We start from the raw sequence: 21840 nt of genomic DNA on the forward strand, positions 1-21840 counted from the left end.
AAGCAACCCTGTGTCTATTTGTAGACACTCCGTGTTGTATAAGAATATATCCTCCTCTCTGTCCTGGCAGTTACTCATCTACTTTGTATCTCTATGGTTTGCCTCTCTGGGACATTGCATATAACTAGAATAATACGATATCTTGCTTTTCGTGTTTTTAACTTAGCATAATGTTTTTAAGGTTCATTCATGTTGTAGCATGTATCAGTACTTTATTCCTTTTTATGGCTAAATAATCGAATAGTCCCTTGTGTGGATATACTGCATTTTTTAATCCGTTCATCAGTTGAGGGACATGTGGGGCTATTTCCACATTTTGGATATTGTAAATGATGCTGCTGTTAATGTTCGTGTACAGGTTTTTGTTTGAACACCAGTTTTCAATTCTGCTAGGTTTATGCCTAGGAATGGAAGTACTGAGTCATGTGATAACTGTACGTTTAACTTCTTGAGGAACTGACACTGTTTCTCAAAGAAGTTGTACCACTTTACATTCCCACCAACAATGTATAAGCATTCCAAGTTCTGTGCATCCTCACCAACTCTTGTTATTTATTTTCTGTCTTTGTCATTTTGACCCTCCTGGGTGGGTGTGAATTGGTATCTTGTGATTTGATTTGCATTTTTCTGTTATCTAATAATGTTGAACATCTTTTTATGTGCTAATTGGTTATTTGTATATCTTTTTTGGAGAAATTTCTATTCAGATCTTTTCCCCATTAAAAATTTGTCTTTTTATTTCTTCCTTCCTAATCTGTAGAGCTCTTATTCCTTTTCTTACGCCACTGTCTTTATATTCCTGAGTTACGAGTTCTGTGTCTATTCTTAATACAAGTTCCTTGTCAGACATATGATTCGCAGGCATCTTCTCACCATCTGTAGGTTGTCTTTCCCCTTTCTTAATGTTGTCTTCTGATGCACAGAAGGTTTCAATTTCAATAGTCCTGATATTTTTGTTTCTTTCACTGAAAGAAACACTGACTTAAGTGCCATGTCTAATCAACTGTTGCCTTATCCAAGATCATGAAGATTTACTCCTATGTTTTCTTATAAGAATTTTATCATTTTAGCTTTTACATTTAAGTTTCTGATCCATTTTGAATTAATGTTTCTATGTGGTGTGAGGTAGGGATCCAGCATCCTCCTTATACATGTAGATGGGCAGTTGTTCTAGCACCGTTTCTTGAAAAGACTGTTCTTTCTCTTTTGATTTGTCTTGGCACCCTTGTCAAAAACCAATTGACTGTAAATATAAAGTTAATTTCTAGACTTGTGGTTCTATTCCATTAATCTATACTTTTATCCTTATACCAGTACTATGCTGTCTTGATGGTTGGAACAGCTTGACTTTTTGTAACATCTTAATTTGGTGTTTGTGCAAGTATTTCTGTGGTTGGTGGAAAAATTAAATAAGTACAGAATAGCAGAAATGCCTTATAGCTCTGTTACTCGTGCAGTGATAATAAGCTCCCATTAAGGCCACTGCTGTCCTTTTTCTTCTCGGTGATGAAGTAAGTGTTACAAATCTTCTCTCTTCCTCTTCATTTTATTAAGCTTTATCCGTGTGTGTGTGTGTGTGTGTGCACGTGTGCACGTGCGTGCTCTGACCTCTGTCACGCATGCAACTTTACTTTGTAATTTCAGTAGTAGTCACACTTAGAACCTCAGAGCAGGTCAGCAGGTCCTGTTTACTCTCCTGAGAGATGCTTGACATTGGTCAGAGTGCATTAACAGTGGTTTGGTGTGGAAGGCCTGTAATAGCACTCATTGACATTGGACTTGCTGTCAGGGGAAGCATGGGTTTTAGAAGCTGTCATTAGCATTAATTGCCCCTAATGCACCATTATTTTTGACAGTAATGAGCTAAACAGGGAGGCTATTACTCTCAGCAGAAAGACTGCATTTCCTGGCCTTAAAACTTTTTGAGGTGTATGTGGTGTGCAGCACAGGCAAAGGAAGGACTGGTTAATTCACTGTAAAACAGGCTTAGTGGCATTTAAAGTAGCTAAACAAGTCCCTTTCCTATTATAAAAAAAATGAATCCTGCAGTGTTAGTTTGAAGGAAGAAGGAGCAGCTAATCGACAGGGATCCTCCTCTGAACCCTTTACAACAGGGCTTTGAAACAAGTTATGGTGATTTTTATTTCTCAGTTTGCTCTAAGAGAGTAGCATAAAAAAGCTTTTCTTTTAAATGTTTCCAGAGACCCATTTGCAGTAAGATTTTAGGGGCAGAAGGACTTGTTTTAAATTGTTCCCTATTTAAGAGCAGCCCTATGGTTCCTGTGCAACACAGGAAGCTGTAACTTGGGGGGCCTTTTAAAATTAGGGCTGAGAGCAAACCCAAAAGGACTGGAGCTCCCTGCAGTTTGCCCTTTCATTATTCCCTGTCTGTGTTGTGAATGCTTTTAAGTCTTCCGAACGAACACACAGTTGAATCTTGATTAGCAGGCCTTAGTGACCATGTTATTATTGAAAGCTTATAGTCAGGATTCTGAGTAAAAACCCACAAGTTGATGGCTTCCTTATCACTATAATTAGGATACATTGAGGAACCTTATACAAATCTTTAACCATCTGTTTGTATTTATCCATCTGTTGAAAGGGAGAGTGATTGTTTTTTAAAATTATATTTATTGGGTGGTACTTTTTAATACAAAACTGTTTACAAAGAAGAAAGTATTTGTCACACAGTGTCATTGCTCAGGTAAGCCCTATTTAAAAAAAAAAAAGTGGAATATGCATGTAGTTTAAAAATTCAAAGTGTAAGAAAGTATGTAATGAAATATGAAAGCCTTTTCTCATCCCTTCGATCCAGTCGCTCTTCTTTAGTAACAGTTAACTGTATTTACTCTGAAAAAGAAGAATGCCCATATCATTGAATGTATGCACATTCTTTCTTATTTACACAAAAGCAATCATTCTATAAACAGTTATATTCTTTGCTTTTGTTACAAAGTAGAGGTTCCCAGCTTACCCCCTGGGGTCTGTTCAGCTTCATGGCCTCCCACTACTCCCCACCCCCATGCTTCCCTGCCATAATTCACCCAGTGGCCAGAACTCAGTGACCGGTTAAATATAATTCTGCCAATCAGTGACTGTGTATTCAAAAGTAGGAGATATATCTCCTATCTGTCCATAAATACCTACCGTGTTCTTTTTAATTGCTCCAGAGTAATTCAAAGTGTATGTGAATATCCCATTCTTTATTTAACTAGTCTCCTGTTTCTGGACATTTAGGTGGGATGATGATTTTAAAAGCGCATTTACAGATTAAATGAGTCTGTAAGAGAGTGAGAAGTGAAGAAGGAATTATCTAGTTGATGAAGATTGCAAAGTAATTACCTATGAAAAACAGATTATAGCATGGAGCGGTTGCTCAGGCCCTGCCTGTCCCTAAACTGGAGGCCTGCCTAAGCCCTCCTGCTACCCGTTTCCCTCCCCACCCGAGGCTGCCGACTTGGGTCACTGATCCTGCTGTGCTTCTGTAGCGCTTTGTCCCTCCCTCCGCCAGAGCAGCAGCCTGCTCTGTTGCCATTTAGCTCTGCCTGTATGCTTCCCTCTAGGACAGGAAGTGCATCTCGCTGTCTCTGTCCGTCCCTGCACCTGGGCGTCCCTGCACCTGGGCGTCCCTGCACCTGGGCGCTCCAGATGCTCTTGGGGGTTGTGGGGAAGTGATCTCAGTGGGGGTGTATTCGCCTGAGCCTTCCACTCCAGGTTTTCTCCAGATGGAAGTCCTGTCAGTGCCTCTCTGGATTGAGCTTTGTAATAGCAAAGTTGGCTCTGGTTCCGAGCCCTGTATGAGTTGTGAAGCTGTTTGTTCAGCAGAGCACCCAAGGGCCAAAGTAGAGGATTCTAGCTCTCTTCTTGGTGGTTTATTCAACTTGAAGACCAGCGGTTCCCCTCCCCCTACCATAATTCACCCTGTTGCCTAGATTCAGTGACATCTTGATGCTAAATATAGTTCTGCCAATAGGTGGCTTTGCATTCAAAAGTAGGAGATACTAATATCCTTATGGCCTTTGGTAATAAATCTTTTATTAGGGCTTTCTTTTTTTTCTTTTTGAGCAAAACAGAACACCCCCCATTCAATCTGATAATTGAGGTTATTGTCACAAAATAGTTATTATGGAGGCAGGAGAGAGGCTGTTAAAAAGAATTACTTGATAGCTGTCTTTATCCCTTTTTAATTTTTCTTCTTTCCCCTTGATTTGAGGCTGTCACACCTTCATAGAGTGTTTGAGAAAAATGCTGAAGCTTTGCTTCAGTTATTTGCCCAGACTTCTCTGTCTGTTCCTTCATCCTGACTTAGGCTGTAAACCAGTGGATTTGGCAAGGATTACCTTGAGCATTACATTCAAGTTTTTCAAATATTTGAAAAACTTGAATGTAATGCTCAAGGTAATCCTTGCCAAATCCACTGGTTTACAGCCTAAGTCAGGATGAAGGAACAGACAGAGAAGTCTGGGCAAATAACTGAAGCAAAGCTTCAGCATTTTTCTCAAACACTCTATGAAGGTGTGACAGCCTCAAATCAAGGGGAAAGAAAGAAAAATTAAAAAGGGGATAAAGACAGCTATCAAGTAATTCTTTTTAACAGCCTCTCTCCTGCCTCCATAATAACTATTTTGTGACAAATAACCTCAATTATCAGATTGAATGGGGGGGGTGTTCTGTTTTGCTCAAAAAAGAAAAAAAAGAAAGCCCTAATAAAAGATTTATTAACCAAAGGCCATAAGGATATTAGTATCTCCTACTTTTGAATGCAAAGCCACCTATTGGCAGAACTATATTTAGCATCAAGATGTCACTGAATCTAGGCAACAGGGTGAATTATGGTAGGGGGAGGGGAACCGCTGGTCTTCAAGTTGAATAAACCACCAAGAAGAGAGCTAGAATCCTCTACTTTGGCCCTTGGGTGCTCTGCTGAACAAACAGCTTCACAACTCATACAGGGCTCGGAACCAGAGCCAACTTTGCTATTACAAAGCTCAATCCAGAGAGGCACTGACAGGACTTCCATCTGGAGAAAACCTGGAGTGGAAGGCTCAGGCGAATACACCCCCACTGAGATCACTTCCCCACAACCCCCAAGAGCATCTGGAGCGCCCAGGTGCAGGGACGCCCAGGTGCAGGGACGCCCAGGTGCAGGGACGGACAGAGACAGCGAGATGCACTTCCTGTCCTAGAGGGAAGCATACAGGCAGAGCTAAATGGCAACAGAGCAGGCTGCTGCTCTGGCGGAGGGAGGGGACAAAGCGCTACAGAAGCACAGCAGGATCAGTGACCCAAGTCGGCAGCCTCGGGTGGGGAGGGAAACGGGTAGCAGGAGGGCTTAGGCAGGCCTCCAGTTTAGGGACAGGCAGGGCCTGAGCAACCGCTCCATGCTATAATCTGTTTTTCATAGGTAATTACTTTGCAATCTTCATCAACTAGATAATTCCTTCTTCACTTCTCACTCTCTTACAGACTCATTTAATCTGTAAATGCGCTTTTAAAATCATCATCCCACCTAAATGTCCAGAAACAGGAGACTAGTTAAATAAAGAATGGGATATTCACATACACTTTGAATTACTCTGGAGCAATTAAAAAGAACACGGTAGGTATTTATGGACAGATAGGAGATATATCTCCTACTTTTGAATACACAGTCACTGATTGGCAGAATTATATTTAACCGGTCACTGGAGTTCTGGCCACTGGGTGAATTATGGCAGGGAAGCATGGGGGTGGGGAGTAGTGGGAGGCCATGAAGCTGAACAGACCCCAGGGGGTAAGCTGGGAACCTCTACTTTGTAACAAAAGCAAAGAATATAACTGTTTATAGAATGATTGCTTTTGTGTAAATAAGAAAGAATGTGCATACATTCAATGATATGGGCATTCTTCTTTTTCAGAGTAAATACAGTTAACTGTTACTAAAGAAGAGCGACTGGATCGAAGGGATGAGAAAAGGCTTTCATATTTCATTACATACTTTCTTACACTTTGAATTTTTAAACTACATGCATATTCCACTTTTTTTTTTTTAAATAGGGCTTACCTGAGCAATGACACTGTGTGACAAATACTTTCTTCTTTGTAAACAGTTTTGTATTAAAAAGTACCACCCAATAAATATAATTTTAAAAAACAATCACTCTCCCTTTCAACAGATGGATAAATACAAACAGATGGTTAAAGATTTGTATAAGGTTCCTCAATGTATCCTAATTATAGTGATAAGGAAGCCATCAACTTGTGGGTTTTTACTCAGAATCCTGACTATAAGCTTTCAATAATAACATGGTCACTAAGGCCTGCTAATCAAGATTCAACTGTGTGTTCGTTCGGAAGACTTAAAAGCATTCACAACACAGACAGGGAATAATGAAAGGGCAAACTGCAGGGAGCTCCAGTCCTTTTGGGTTTGCTCTCAGCCCTAATTTTTAAAAGGCCCCCCAAGTTACAGCTTCCTGTGTTGCACAGGAACCATAGGGCTGCTCTTAAATAGGGAACAATTTAAAACAAGTCCTTCTGCCCCTAAAATCTTACTGCAAATGGGTCTCTGGAAACATTTAAAAGAAAAGCTTTTTTATGCTACTCTCTTAGAGCAAACTGAGAAATAAAAATCACCATAACTTGTTTCAAAGCCCTGTTGTAAAGGGTTCAGAGGAGGATCCCTGTCGATTAGCTGCTCCTTCTTCCTTCAAACTAACACTGCAGGATTCATTTTTTTTATAATAGGAAAGGGACTTGTTTAGCTACTTTAAATGCCACTAAGCCTGTTTTACAGTGAATTAACCAGTCCTTCCTTTGCCTGTGCTGCACACCACATACACCTCAAAAAGTTTTAAAGGCCAGGAAATGCAGTCTTTCTGCTGAGAGTAATAGCCTCCCTGTTTAGCTCATTTACTGTCAAAAATAATGGTGCATTAGGGGCAATTAATGCTAATGACAGCTTCTAAAACCCATGCTTCCCCTGACAGCAAGTCCAATGTCAATGAGTGCTATTACAGGCCTTCCACACCAAACCACTGTTAATGCACTCTGACCAATGTCAAGCATCTCTCAGGAGAGTAAACAGGACCTGCTGACCTGCTCTGAGGTTCTAAGTGTGACTACTACTGAAATTACAAAGTAAAGTTGCATGCGTGACAGAGGTCAGAGCACGCACGTGCACACGTGCACACACACACACACACACACGGATAAAGCTTAATAAAATGAAGAGGAAGAGAGAAGATTTGTAACACTTACTTCATCACCGAGAAGAAAAAGGACAGCAGTGGCCTTAATGGGAGCTTATTATCACTGCACGAGTAACAGAGCTATAAGGCATTTCTGCTATTCTGTACTTATTTAATTTTTCCACCAACCACAGAAATACTTGCACAAACACCAAATTAAGATGTTACAAAAAAGTCAAGCTGTTCCAACCATCAAGACAGCATAGTACTGGTATAAGGATAAAAGTATAGATTAATGGAATAGAACCACAAGTCTAGAAATTAACTTTATATTTACAGTCAATTGGTTTTTGACAAGGGTGCCAAGACAAATCAAAAGAGAAAGAACAGTCTTTTCAAGAAACGGTGCTAGAACAACTGCCCATCTACATGTATAAGGAGGATGCTGGATCCCTACCTCACACCACATAGAAACATTAATTCAAAATGGATCAGAAACTTAAAATGTAAAAGCTAAAATGATAAAATTCTTATAAGAAAACATAGGAGTAAATCTTCATGATCTTGGATAAGGCCAACAGTTGATTAGACATGGCACTTAAGTCAGTGTTTCTTTCAGTGAAAGAAACAAAAATATCAGGACTATTGAAATTGAAACCTTCTGTGCATCAGAAGACAACATTAAGAAAGGGGAAAGACAACCTACAGATTGGTGAGAAGATGCCTGCGAATCATATGTCTGACAAGGAACTTGTATTAAGAATAGACACAGAACTCGTAACTCAGGAATATAAAGACAGTGGCGTAAGAAAAGGAATAAGAGCTCTACAGATTAGGAAGGAAGAAATAAAAAGACAAATTTTTAATGGGGAAAAGATCTGAATAGAAATTTCTCCAAAAAAGATATACAAATAACCAATTAGCACATAAAAAGATGTTCAACATTATTAGATAACAGAAAAATGCAAATCAAATCACAAGATACCAATTCACACCCACCCAGGAGGGTCAAAATGACAAAGACAGAAAATAAAATAACAAGAGTTGGTGAGGATGCCACAGAACTTGGAATGCTTATACATTGTTGGTGGGAATGTAAAGTGGTACAACTTCTTTGAGAAACAGTGTCAGTTCCTCAAGAAGTTAAACGTACAGTTATCACATGACTCAGTACTTCCATTCCTAGGCATAAACCTAGCAGAATTGAAAACTGGTGTTCAAACAAAAACCTGTACACGAACATTAACAGCAGCATCATTTACAATATCCAAAATGTGGAAATAGCCCCACATGTCCCTCAACTGATGAACGGATTAAAAAATGCAGTATATCCACACAAGGGACTATTCGATTATTTAGCCATAAAAAGGAATAAAGTACTGATACATGCTACAACATGAATGAACCTTAAAAACATTATGCTAAGTTAAAAACACGAAAAGCAAGATATCGTATTATTCTAGTTATATGCAATGTCCCAGAGAGGCAAACCATAGAGATACAAAGTAGATGAGTAACTGCCAGGACAGAGAGGAGGATATATTCTTATACAACACGGAGTGTCTACAAATAGACACAGGGTTGCTTTTGGGGTGATAAAAATGCTGTGGAACTAGATGGTAGTGATGGCCACACAACTCTAGATATACTAATGATGCTGAATTATCTACTTCTGAAAGGTAATTTTCTGGTATATCCTCAATAAAACTTGTTTGAAAGAAAAAAGAAAGCTGCTTTATACAGAATAAAAGGCTCACCCCCCACTAAAAGATGAATTACCACAGTTCTAAGGGCCTTGGAATGCGGGAAAACATCTTTAATCTTCAGACCACTCAATCCTTTTCTTCTCTTAAGTGGGCTGAGATGGAAGCTAAGCACTGAAAAAACAAGAGTTGGTCTCTGCCCATAGGGAGCACCCAGCTCAATGAAAAAGCAATACTTACAAGCAAACAATGGTAATACAATGCAGTAAAAACAATTATGGACACAGTATAAAATATTATAGCAACAAAAATAAGCCAAGTAGACTGCAGCCCTAAATATAAGGGGAAAATAACTTAAAAACTCTTGGAAGAAAATACTAGAGAATACTTTTTGGATCTTGGAGCAATGTAGAATTTTTTAAAGAAGACACAAAAAAATACAAACAATCTAGGGGAAAAAAAAGACTTTTAAATTAGGCTTCATTGAAATTAATTTCTGGGCATCAAAAGATGCCATAAAGGAACACTAAAGAATCATATCTGCCGCTATGACTAAGGATTTACTAATACATACTGCTTCAGAATATATGCAGCGCCTAAAAAAAAGATCAATAACTAAAAGACTAACAAACGAAAAGAAAAAGACAAGGGAGACATGGCAATTCAGAGAAGAAACCTAAATGGTCAATAAACACAAGACAATATGCTCGATCTCACTAGTAACCAAAGACAAACATTAAAGCAACAAGATACCATTTCATATTTAACAGATTATCAAAACTCATCATACCAGATACTGATGAGAATATGAAGAAAACAGCACCTTGGCAAAACATATGGAAGAGCCATACCCTATGATCCCACAACTTCACTCCAGATAAATAAAATGTGCATGAAAAAATGTACTAACATGTTCACAGCATCACTGTCTGCATCAGTCAAAGTCTAAGTGTCCAGTAACAGAAAATGAATTAATAAATCTAATGCACTCATCAAAGGAAGACAATTTCATGACAATTATTTATATTTGTGCATACAGCTCTAAGTTTGACATGCATAAATATGGCTGTCATAAAATTGAGTGAAAACAGGCAAACTGCAAAAGGATGCATATAATGAAGCATATAAATCTGGGGAAGATGCAAATCAATGCACTATACTGGCTTAAATATACATATGTAGCAGAAACGTAAAAACTGGCATTGGAATATACACTTCAAATGTGAGGAAAGGGGAGAGAAAAAGAACATACAGAGAGCTTAAGTTCAATCTATAGGGTTTTATTTCTTACCAAAATAAAACAAAATGAAGGAGAGGGGTTTCCCTGGTGGTCCAGTGGTAAAGAATCCACTTGCCAATGCAGGAAACACGGGTTCGATCCCTGCTCCAGGAAGATCCCACATGCCGGGGAGCAACTCCGCTGTGCGCCACAGTTACCGAGCCTGTGCTCTAGAGCCCAGGAGCTACAACTATTGAGCCTGCGTGCTGCAACTACTGAAACCCATGTGCCCTAGAGCCTATGCTCCACAGCAAGAGAAGCCACTGCAACGAGAAGCCTGCCTACCACAACTCGACAGTCCCCCACTCTCCGCAACTAGAGAAAGCCTACGCGCAGCAAAGAAGACCCGGCACAGCCAAAAATGAAATAAATGAATAAAACAAAGGAGAAAATACAGCAAAATGTTTGGGTTTGAGGAGACAAATAGCTGGTAGGTATATAACAATGATACTATTCTCTATTCTTCTCTGTATTTTTTATTAGTCTAAACTGAAAAAAACAAAAATAAAATTCTAAGGAGCACTGAACGAGCAAGATTTGAATCAGATCTTACAGGACGAGTACTTCAGCAAGGGAGGGGAAGAACATTCCCCATGGAGGAAAGAACAGATGCCCAAATGCATGTGCACGTAGCGTATAGATGAGGACCAGTATGCAGTCGAGAGGCAGCTAGAGCTGAGTGGATGAAAGATTAACCACAATGAAGGATGCCCATGTGCCTTGCGTGGAGGGCCTTCAAAAGGCACACAAACAGGAAATTCAGGTACATCCCAAAGGGCTTCTTCGCTAAACACAGAGGGGAAATGGACACATGAGAGAGGGCTGCAGAGCCCCAGGCGCTGGCTGTGGTGCCCTTTTTAACCTGTTTATATGATACATTGTAACTTGGTCTTTGCCACCCTGTGGATCAGGCAGGGCAAATATCAGCCCCATCCTGGAGCTTAAAAAAACAGGCTCAGATTGCCTGCCAGCCACTTTCCAGAAAGCAGATAACTAGAGACAAAATCAGAACCTGAGTCTGTTTTTCCTAAACATGCAGGAGGTTCAGTCCTCAGATCACTGCTTGATGCCGCAGCGCAGATGGGTCTGGCTTTGCTCCTCTGTGTTCCTGCATAGACCAGGGCCAGTGGAGCCCACAGGTGGGCAACTCAACTGGAGCATAGGGCTTTCACCCCCTAGGCCAGCCCTTCCTCTCTCCTGGGATTCACCTTCCTTGCACATAAATATTAGAAATCCCTGCCCAGCCCGTGGGACTGTTGTGAGGCTCAAAATAGTTCCCAGATAAGGAAAGAATAGCTTTGAAAAGTTTCTAAAGCAGTGTACAAAAGGAACACAATGATTGTTAAACAGTTGGAGCCCTGGTTAAGGAAACTGAGTGGATCCACTCAGTGGACTGTTGAGGAGTCCTCAGAAATGATTATACTGCAGTAACGGGAACTCACATCTGAAATAATGTTGAAGTGTTCCAAGCAGATTACTGACTCTTACTCCACTGTTAGAAAAAGGCCAAGGGCCCAAAAGGTAGAGAAGTAAGATTCTTTCTAAAATTCTTCCTGATGTTGCTATAGCATCATTTAAGAATGTAGAATGCAGTGAAACACTGGAAGGTATAACCATGATGACAAAGGGCGCTGACTGATTTTGTAGGGGAGGGTAGGCAGTAGCAGCTGCCACAGGCCATGTTAGAAGTCCCTTCGTGGCAGTGACAGCAAAGAGGAGCTGAGGTTAAAAATTTGGGAATAGGAATCTCACATGGAGCTGCCTTGTCATGGAGCTGGGTTGACTAGACATTGGCAAGCAAGAAAATTTCAAAATTTAGAATTGTTAATACAGCAGTTAGCTAACTTAAGTCAGCAAAATATGATGACACCACCCTGGGAACCCAGAAACATTGTGAAATCCAGCGTCCTGCCTGGGATGTGTCACCCCAGTCATCCAGATGCTTGGGTACCATTTTTGTTACCAGGTGGATGCTGCTTGACAGGTTGCATCCTCTAGCGTCTAAATGCAATGAGTTTTGGAGAGGAAAAGAGACTTGGGCAGTTGTGAGCTGGGACTGGTGTAATGTCCCTGGAAGGAGACCAGTGGGAGCAGAAGCCAGTGTTGGGAAGAGGGAAAAGGCTAACTGGGTGCTCGTGGCCAGGAAGTCTCAGCCTCTGGGAGGCATTTCCTCCTCTCAACTGCCATTGGGGTTTTGGCTCCTAGTATACATGGCAGTCCTCGCTGGGAAGAACACATGGTAGAATATTCCTGGTGTGTCTTCTTTTGGCAGCACCTGTTCCGCGAGCCTGAGAAGAGGCCCCCCACAGTGGTGTCCAATACGTTCACCGCCCTGATCCTCTCGCCCCTGCTCCTGCTCTTTGCTCTGGTGAGTTGCAGTAATTAGCATGGGCAGCGTGTGTCTGACGCCAGACTCCACTGATGTAGCCGTTCCAAAGGAGACTGTGTGCTCTGGCCTCAGCACAGCTCCGAAGGGGTCCAGCAGCTGTGACCCGAACCGACGGTCCAAAATGTTTAGAATAAATAAAATTACCTACTATAGGGGACCTGCCAAAAAAAAAAACTGATCCCTTAACAAGGGGCATGATGTGTAGCCATTATAAATGGTCAAAATATGGACACGGATGCTCCGTACAAATGTTCAGATGAAGCCAAGTGTGAAAAAAGCAAGACCTGATTCTGATAACTGTAGAAAAACTGAGTACAGTGGCCATGCATTTCAACAGCCTTTGGAGCTCGAAACTATAAACAACCTAAAGTCCTCATAAAAGCAAGTGTTAGATAAATTATGGTACATCCACACAATGGAATAATATGCAGCTCATTAAAACAATGGATAAATTTATGTACTTGTCAACTGATATGACAAGGTTGTTAAAAATGTCATATTGAATGAAGAAGGCAAGTGGTAGGACAGGGTGTTTAGTATCATCTTCTGTGTTTAAAAACCTTAAAAAGGCATTAACTATTGGTATTGGTCACCTCTAAGGAGAAGGCCTTTTAGGGAGTATAGAGAAAGGACATTTTTACCATTTTAACATGCTATTTGAATTTTTTTTTAATCGTCTCTTTTTCCCCTTGTCTCTTTTTTCCCCTTGTCTCTTTAAAATCTATAAACGTAAATGCAGTTCAGAGAATTTTGAGAACCATATAGAAAACTCATCAAATCTTACTTTTGGAAAATTGTCGATGTTCCTAATCCTCTGATTTTAATAAAAGAATTATTACTCGGTCAAAATCTGAAAGGCATGCCACAAGCTTTCAGAAACCAATCCTAGGCACCTGTTATTTTGAGTAATCAGAATTTCAAAAGGCAAAGAACCCATAGTGAGCACACCTCCTCCCAGCTGCCAGTGGGTTTATCTTACCAAAACTTAGAGACACTAGCAGGGGTGCTAGTTATTTCATCATCAATACAGTTTTGGACCTTTCAGTTTCATGGCTTCACCTGTTTTAAAATAGAAAAGTTTGCTGTCATTAAAAATGATTTTCAAGCACTTTTGTGAACAGGTGTTGGAATGCCTTTCTAAAGAAAAAAAGGGAATGGTTTTTCCTTAGGACTCACAATAGGGTGGTTGTCACTTGGAGAAATTCCCTGTCCTTCAAGTATGTATGAATTTTGAAGCCCTTAGGGCTGTTTTTTGGATTAGCATGGCACAGTGTGGGTTGCCTCCGTTTCAAATTCTAATGTCTTCTTAATTTGTTTCTCCCCATCTTTCAGTGGATCCGGATTGGTGCCAATGTCTCCAACTTCACTTTTGCTCCCAGCACGATTGTCTTTCACCTGGGACATGCTGGTAAGCGCCCCAGGCTGCTAATTCCATTTAACCTCCTTTGACATTTCGCCTGCCCACGCAAAAACCCTGTTAAGTAGACCCACAACCTATTAACTATAATGACTTAATAGCATAACATTTCCCTCTTCCTCCTGGCCTTTTACAACAGTTAATATGATGATAAACCTGTTTGGCCCATCAGCTTAGAACAGCTGTCATTATATCGGGTTTCATTGTATGAGGCTGCCATTGGCAGACCATTTCACCCTCAGTTAATAGCTCTGTTCATTTCCAGAGATTACTCACTTATCGCATCTTTACGTTGAGCCATCTTCCTGGATGGAGAGCATTAATGCAGTTTCCAAAGATTATCTTCCCCCACCATATTGATCTTCACATTTGCTGGTGGCTGTGTCCAGACAGTAATAGAAAACAGTCCCTTCCACAATCAAACACGCTGTCCTGCTTTGTCCTCTAGAGAACTTAGGACCTAAACGTTACAAGACAGTAAATTCACAGATTAGTTAAGTGTTTCAGAAACTTTCCGACACTATTGGATTGGTGGCCCCTGCATTTCACCAGGACCTCAGTATTCTCTTCTGATTCCTTTGAATTCTGTAGGAGCCGTCTACGTTTCTGTAGTGTTCAGATTCCTTAGGGATCCACAAATGAACCCCTTGAAACTAGGCAAATGTGTATCTCTGTTTTCCTGGGGAAAGAGAGAGTCTGTCTCTTTGATCAAAATTCTGACAATGGTCCGTGACCTCAAAAATGGCCAAGAACCTCTGCCGTAGTTCATCCATCATCCTTCTGGGCAAAATTGACAGGATGACCTTTCTCTCCAGCCCAGTAACTGAATTTGAGTGATAGCCCTCCCGGGTCAGGGAGAACAAAACCTGAATATAAATTTGTTTAGAGCCATGACTTTTTGTGCCAGAGTATCTTTTGTGCACATTCCCTCATTTGACTCATCACAACCCTGATGGGGGTGACCAGGGCAGGAGTTACGATCCTGGTTTGACGGGTGAGAGAGTTTCGGCTCAGACAAATTAAGTGGCTGTGAAGGGCAGAGGCTGGGTCAGAACCCAGGGTTCTCAGTGCCCAGACCTGAGCTGATTTTTTTGGGTAATATTTCCCTTTTTTTTAATACAGACCATTTTTAAAGTCTTTATTGAATGTGTTGCAACACTGCTTGCATTGTTTATGTATTGGTCTTTCGGCCATGAGCCATGTGGGATCCTAGCTGCCTCATCAGGAATCAAACCTGCATTGGGAGGTGACGTCCTAACCACTGGACCACCAGGGAAGTCCCTGGGCCTGAGCCCTTTGGACTAAACCCTCCTGCTGCCCTCCTTGTTTCCTTCCTAGTCTCAATGGCAAATTAGCTTTAATATTTTTTCTATTTCTCACTTTTATTAAAAAGGAAAAGGATTTATTTCTTTAATTCTGAGGGCTTTCATTCAGAATTTGAAAAATCTGCTGAATTATTAGGCCAATAGCTGAATTATTTGGCCAATTATTAGGTTGGCCAAAAAGTTCATTGGCGGTTTTCTAGACGATGGTACCAAAAAAATCCGAATGAACTTTTTGGCCAACCCAATATAACCTGACAGCAATTTTAAAAAACAAATATAAAACCGTCATTTAAGAACAGATATGCAAAAACGTGGAACCAGATCACTGAGATCTGGTTCTTACCTCCGGATTTCTTGGTAACCAAGACTGAGAAACAAGTATATTGAGTCACATGTTTTCTGGCATCAGAGGAAAGGAATAAAACCAGGTGGTCTATAAATACAAACCTTTTCGGGCTCCACAATTACTGGCTTCTAGTTGTCTTCTGCCCTGGGCAATGTCACTATTTGATTCAATTGGTTCTCATGACGCCTGTCCTTGTAGCTATGCTGGGGCTCATGTATGTCTACTGGACGCAACTCAACATGTTCCAGACCCTGAAGTACCTGGCCATCTTGGGCAGTGTGACGTTTCTGGCTGGCAATCGGATGCTGGCGCAGCAGGCAATCAAGAGGTAAGGCTGGGGGCAAGTCAGGGGCCCAGAGTGGTTTAGAAATATTTTTGTCAGCTCTGTCCACCCAGCTCTTAGAGTGGTGAAAATATTCATATCCTGAGGGGCCATTGTGACACCTCAGTCCAGCCTGAAACAGAAGCCTTTTAAATCAGTTGTGATGATAAGTTTTCAATATATTAAAACCACAACAGTTTATGCCCTGACACATTAGAATGAGAGAAGAAAATAATTGCTTCATGAAGATTAAAGTGGATCAGGACAGGTGGCAGAAGATTGTGGTTAAAGTGCTAGCAGTGTAACTGTTTTCTCCTCTGCCGCCACAGAGAATCCTTCTCCATGCCTCTCCCATGCCCCAGAGAGGGACTCCTCTGTAACCCCAACAGCCTCCCAGAGCTTTTCCCCCTAAGCATGAGGTCCATTCTCTTCCCCCACAAGAAACAGCATCGGGCAGAGGCCCCTGGCAGGGAGCACCGCTCAGGGGCCCACATCATGTCCCCGAGAACCAGACAGCTTCGGTTCACACAAAGAGTCAGGGCCCGATGTGATGGCAGCTGCCTGGCAGCTTGACTTTCAAACCTGGATTAGAAGTAAATTTAAATGTCACATTGGTGTTTCTCATTGATTTGACTTTATTAGAACTTGGGTGATTTAAACCATGTAAAGGTCAATAAGAAAAGGTCAGAATTGCTTTCACCTTTGGAAGTTAACATTTTCAGACGTGCCTTGTGTTCTCTCCAGGACTCTTGCTAGAAGAGTGTAACTTAGTACCCTCAATGTACCCTCAGTGCAGCTGCTGGTTAAGTTGGGCAGATCAACAGAGCAGCTTTCTCAGAGCCATATGGGTGGGAGAGCCACCTGTCTCCTTCCTGCCCGGGTATCCATTGTGAGTGTTCTGAGGGCCTCCCCAGGGATACCAGCCCAGGGTGCTCCCTGCCTCTCCCAGGGTCGCCCACATTCCGCTGGGGCTTCCCAGAGCACCAGCAGTGGCAGCTGGCTCATTTTTCAGCCCCTCCAGGAGCCTTAACTTGGCAGCTCTGTGCTGCATCTGAGAGAGAACCAGGGACTCAGCTGTTTTCTCTCAGCAGAGCCCTGTTCTCTCAGAGCAGCCTGTCTAGGCCCCGGGGAGCCAAAAGGCTGTCCTCTGCTGAGCTCTCTCTTTTCTGGGAGTTGCTCACACAAGATGAACAAGATTGAGGGGAGATGGGAGTGGAAACCATTTGATTTAGATCCCACTCAGCAGGAGTTCCTAATACAGATAAAATCAAGTACATTATCTGGGGAGGAAGACCATGGTTCTCACGCCCCCTCCATCCTATATAGAAAGTTGCAGCTGTCTGCTGCTGTCTTCACGAGTTCTAGAATCAGGCTCTGCCCCTGGGGAAAGCGGTGACATTAACAGAAACTCTCTTGGTTGGTTGTTTGCCATTTCTTTCCTCAGCTTATTTCTCTTCTTACTGTCCTTTCTTGACTCTCAAACCCTCTTTCCTTTGGCAGGATCGCTGCAGAGCAGAGCAGTAGATTGGCAAAATATAGGACACTACGGTAAAGATGAGGGGCACTCAACCCAGGAGCAGGGCCCCTTGTCCATCTTGCCCATGTCCATGCATGTCAGTTACTTCCCTATTTTCAGTGCACTTCTTCCTCCCCATCCCTCCCTACCCCAGGGCTGAATTCTGAGGCCGTTTCCCCACCTCCTGGACCAGGGCAAAAGCCAAAGCCCCCTGAGTTAGCCTAGCTGGTGGTAACTTGGCAGCAGAGCAGCCTGGACGTGGCTTTGACTGTAAGGCTTCCTCCTCACTTGTGTCCCACAGGTGCTTCATAGACACAGCCCCTCTGTGTTCATAGGAGAGCAGAGTTGAGGAAAAGACTGATGTAACTTTAGGACTTCTTAAAGGGGACCCCTCCCACCCCCTACTCAGGACATCTAAATTCGTTACATGATAGTCCCATGGAAAATCCCGGCACACCTGGTCACGCTCTAGGCCTTTTTGTAGTAGTATCCTCTGGTTGGGCCAAACAGTGGGGTTTGGTAAGACACTAAATTATGAAGACTGATGGCCACAGATCAAAGCCAGCATCCAAACTCACGTTCCTAGAGCTCAGGATATGGTTCGGGGTGCTCCTTGCATGACCAAAATGCCCAGTGAAGTACCACCTGTACTCCATCTTGTCAAGTCCTCGAATGAGGATGGAGTGGAGGCAAGGTGAAAGGAGGGAAGAAGAATGTCTGATGCTTCACTGATCAGCTCCTGTAGTCCAGGGATTGGCAGGAGTTTTCTAGAAAGAGCCAGGTAGTAGTTTAGGCTTTGTAGGCCATGCGGTCTCTGTTACAACTGCTGAACTCTGCCACCATAGCGTGAGGACAGCCCGGTCCACGTAAGCAAACCAGCGTGGCCATGTTCCAATGAGACATTATTTACAGAAACGGGGATGGGCTTTATTTGGCCCCTGGGGCACAATGTGTTGACCCCTGAACTAGAACAAAGAGAGGGGAGGTATTTGAGTTTTCAGGTCATGTTCCCCTTTGTCCTTTGCCATGGAGATGGCTTTCCCTGCCAAAGCAATGGAGCCATCTAATTTTCACTCCTGTGGAAACAGGAGAAATTCACAAGAGCATACAATGTAGAGCCTTTGCACTGATGTGTGAACAGAAGCTGAACCATCTCATTCTCAACATAGAAAGCAACCACATTTTGATTTTTTTTCAGTATTAATTCATATACAGTAAAATTCACCCCATTTTTAGTGTATAATTCTGTGAATCTTGAAAAACGAAGACAATCTTGTAGTAAACACTATCTCAAACAAGGTACAAACTTATTTCCGCCCTCTAGCAAGCTTTCATCCATGTCCCTTTGTGGTCTGTCCCTCCCTGCCCCTCCTGCCCCATTCCTCAGCATTACCCATTTGGTTTTGTCCTGAATTATAGTTGCTCTGCTTGAGATTTGCTTTCGGAACTAGTCCTGCATATTGAGCTCTTTAATTCTTTCAGACTAACTGGATTAGGTTTGTTTTTCTTGATTTTTAGATAGTCAACCCCCCACCCTACTACCCCCAAACTGTACTGCCTGAGAAAGAGGAAGGTCGCTTGATCATTTGGACATCTGGGACTTCCTGATGTCGGGCCCTTGTCTTTTATTGGAGAGTCCCTGGTAGCCAAGCGTTTTTGATCTGAGGACAGGTATCGATTTGATCAGGCATAACAGAGGACTATCTTCTTAGCCACAGTGGAGGCTTGTGGGTCACCACCCTTTCACCTGTTCTTATTTCATAATTACACTGTCCTCTCTGCATAAATATTTCAGAGCACACACTTACCTTTTGGCTGAACCATGTGGCTTGTAGGATATTAGTTCCCTGACCAGGGATTGAACCCAGGCCCCCTGTGGTGAAAGTGAGGAGTCCTATCCACTGTACCGCCAGGGATTCCTGGGACACACACATGTTGATGTACCTGGGAACCTTGGAGCGTTAGCACAGAATTAGGGGCACTCAGGATGAGTTCCACGCCTGTGCGTGTGTGCCCCTTGGGGCTGTTGGTTATTGGGTTTGGAGCATGCCATTCTGCAAGACCTCCTTGTCCTCGCATCAGCCCTCACCACTGGGGACAGCTTGCTTGTGAGGAGAGCGTGTGTGTGAGCCCCTCTCCTCTGCTCACCAGAACCGTCCCGATCACCTCCTGGGTGCTGTCACCCTCTGATCGCACAGTATCTGTCCAGATTATCATTTTCCTTCTTGTGTTGCCCTGTCACTTTTTGAAGTCTGGGGGAGGCTAAAGAGATTAAATGAGATTTAGATTTAATTTTTTTCGTGAAGCTTAGACATCCACTCTGATCATTGACAAGAACGTGACCACATGGCAGGAATATGGTGCAGATTTCTGTACCAAAAGGTTGAGATATCGTCTCCAAGCTACATGAGGGCCATGTGAGTCTGGGAAGTTGAAGATGAGCATTCTTTTAACGCTTCATCTAGTTGAAGTGTACACTGTCCATTTGGCCTTACACTGTGAGAGGTGTGCCTGGAATTAATTACCTCTTCTTGTGTTTTCACTTATCACGCTTACTTAGGTATCATCAGGTGTGTTTCATTGTTTTAAGTTGTCATCAGCTTTAGTTTGAGCTGTCTTTTCATTTTTCATGAAATGAGATGGGAAGTAAATGAGTAGGACTAAGAGAGGAATGATTATCCCCTTACAAATGGGACCTCATGGTGGGAGAGGACCTTGGTTTCTCTGTTGTCACCAAGTTAGCTGCAACAGTGAGTTGGAACCGTCGATAATTTTGTATTTGTCTCCATTTTCTTTCAGAACAGCACATTAGTTCCAGAAAAAGGAAGGAAGTTCTGAAAGCTGAAGTGAATATTGATAAAAGGAGTTAAGGACAATTCACAGTTCGAAAAGAGGAATGAAAAACCCCTTTATTTAAAAAGAAGAAAGTCAAAATTGTGGCTATACTTTTGCTTGTTTTCCTATATCCCCAGCACAGAGCAGGTACCCAGATGCCCTGTTTCTTTGGCATGGTGCCCTAGCAAGATGCTGTGAGTATTCCAGCTTACCCACTTGTTGCATTGGCAAGTTGAAATCTGTAATTAACCTGTTAACGGAATAAAGAGAGTAACAGGAACAAAGACCTGAGAGGGTTTTTTGGTACTTTGGGTCTGGTGGGGTCTCCAGGACACATGACTTGAGGCCTTAGTTGGAAAGTATGCTTGACATGATGGCGGGGTGATTCTCCAGGACCTTTGACATTGGTCCTGTTTTCCTAACAGAACTGAGGATTGCCTGGAAAAGCCAGCATCCTTTCTTCATGTCCAGTACTGGGTACCAGCTATCCCCTGCTGATATCTGAAGGCCCCTCTGCTTTTGCCTTCTGGAAAGTTTGGTGTTGGCATGCAATGGGGAAGGGAAGGGAATATCTTAAGGATGAGCCCATGAGCCATCTTAGGTGCTGAGACGGACACATGCATCTTGGAAATACCCCTTTGGAGTTGTGCCCAGGACCACCGTTGCACGGAGGTCATATGGTATCACCTAGGAAAGTAATACTGAACTGTGTATTCCAAGTGTGCAAACTTCAGTGTTGGGCAAGCCTACTTCACCACAGGGTGAAGGACTTTGGGCAAGTGGCTTAATGTCACTAAGTTTCCTTATTTTTCCTTCTGTAAAAGATAATGACAGTACCTTCTTGGATGACTGAAGGAGTTTCATGCATCTGAAATCTTGGCCTAGTACTTGGCATCTGTCCAAACTGGCCCATAGTTACACACTTGGACTCATTGCCTTTACTTCCATTAACTGAAAATAATAGACTTCCCTAGTGGTCCAGTGATTGGGACTCTGCACTCGCAGTACAGGGGGCCCGGGTTTGATCCCTGGTCGGGGAACTAAGAGCCCACATTACCACAGCTAAGCCCGAGCACTGCAATTTCTGAGCCTGTGCATTGCAGCTGGAGAAGTCTGCGAGCTGCAGCGAAGACTCGGCACAGCCTGAATAAATAGCATAATAAACGGTGACTTTTGAAATACAGGTAATCCTCAGAATATTTACTGACTTTGGCGTTGGGGGAGAAATGGTTTTAATCAGATTGCTTTCCAACTTAGCTGGACTTCACTACAGTGAAGGAATGGGAATTTTGATTGGGGAGAGAGGAAAGGCGATTCGGAAACTCTGGGCTAGTTCTGAATGGGATTCTGTAGGGGAGAGGCCCATATGGGCAATTACAGGACTGCCTCTAAGATGGAAAAGTGACTTCACCTTTCCCAGAGGTTGCAAACCGGTGACCCATGTTTCATTTGATTCATAATTTTTTTTTAATTGAGTCAGTTGCTAACATTCACAAATTGAGAAAATTCATATAAAAATCCAGGTCTAGCATTTAGGAT

The 21840-nt window shown here is 42.4% G+C and overlaps 1 protein-coding gene across 1 annotated transcript; it reads left to right on the top strand.

Moving 5' to 3' along the window:
• Positions 10852-20587, top strand: LOC108637357 (dolichyl-diphosphooligosaccharide--protein glycosyltransferase subunit 2-like). Its single transcript, XM_018056870.1, has 5 exons — positions 10852-10914; positions 12424-12519; positions 13873-13948; positions 15827-15956; positions 20266-20587. Exons 1-5 carry the CDS (start codon positions 10852-10854, stop codon positions 20276-20278), a joined length of 378 nt encoding a protein of 125 aa, XP_017912359.1. The 3' UTR covers positions 20279-20587.

The sequence above is a fragment of the Capra hircus genome, chromosome 13, assembly GCF_001704415.2.
Source record: "Capra hircus breed San Clemente chromosome 13, ASM170441v1, whole genome shotgun sequence".
Lineage (NCBI taxonomy): Eukaryota > Metazoa > Chordata > Mammalia > Artiodactyla > Bovidae > Capra > Capra hircus.

Excerpts from the sequence above, each read along its gene's own strand:
- LOC108637357 (XM_018056870.1), top strand. The coding sequence starts at position 10,852 with ATGAAGGATGCCCATGTGCCTTGCGTGGAGGGCCTTCAAAAGGCACAC. Across the intron at positions 10,915-12,423 it reads CACACAAACAGGAAATTCAG|CACCTGTTCCGCGAGCCTGA; the intron begins GTACATCCCAAA and ends TTCTTTTGGCAG. Across the intron at positions 13,949-15,826 it reads CTTTCACCTGGGACATGCTG|CTATGCTGGGGCTCATGTAT; the intron begins GTAAGCGCCCCA and ends CTGTCCTTGTAG.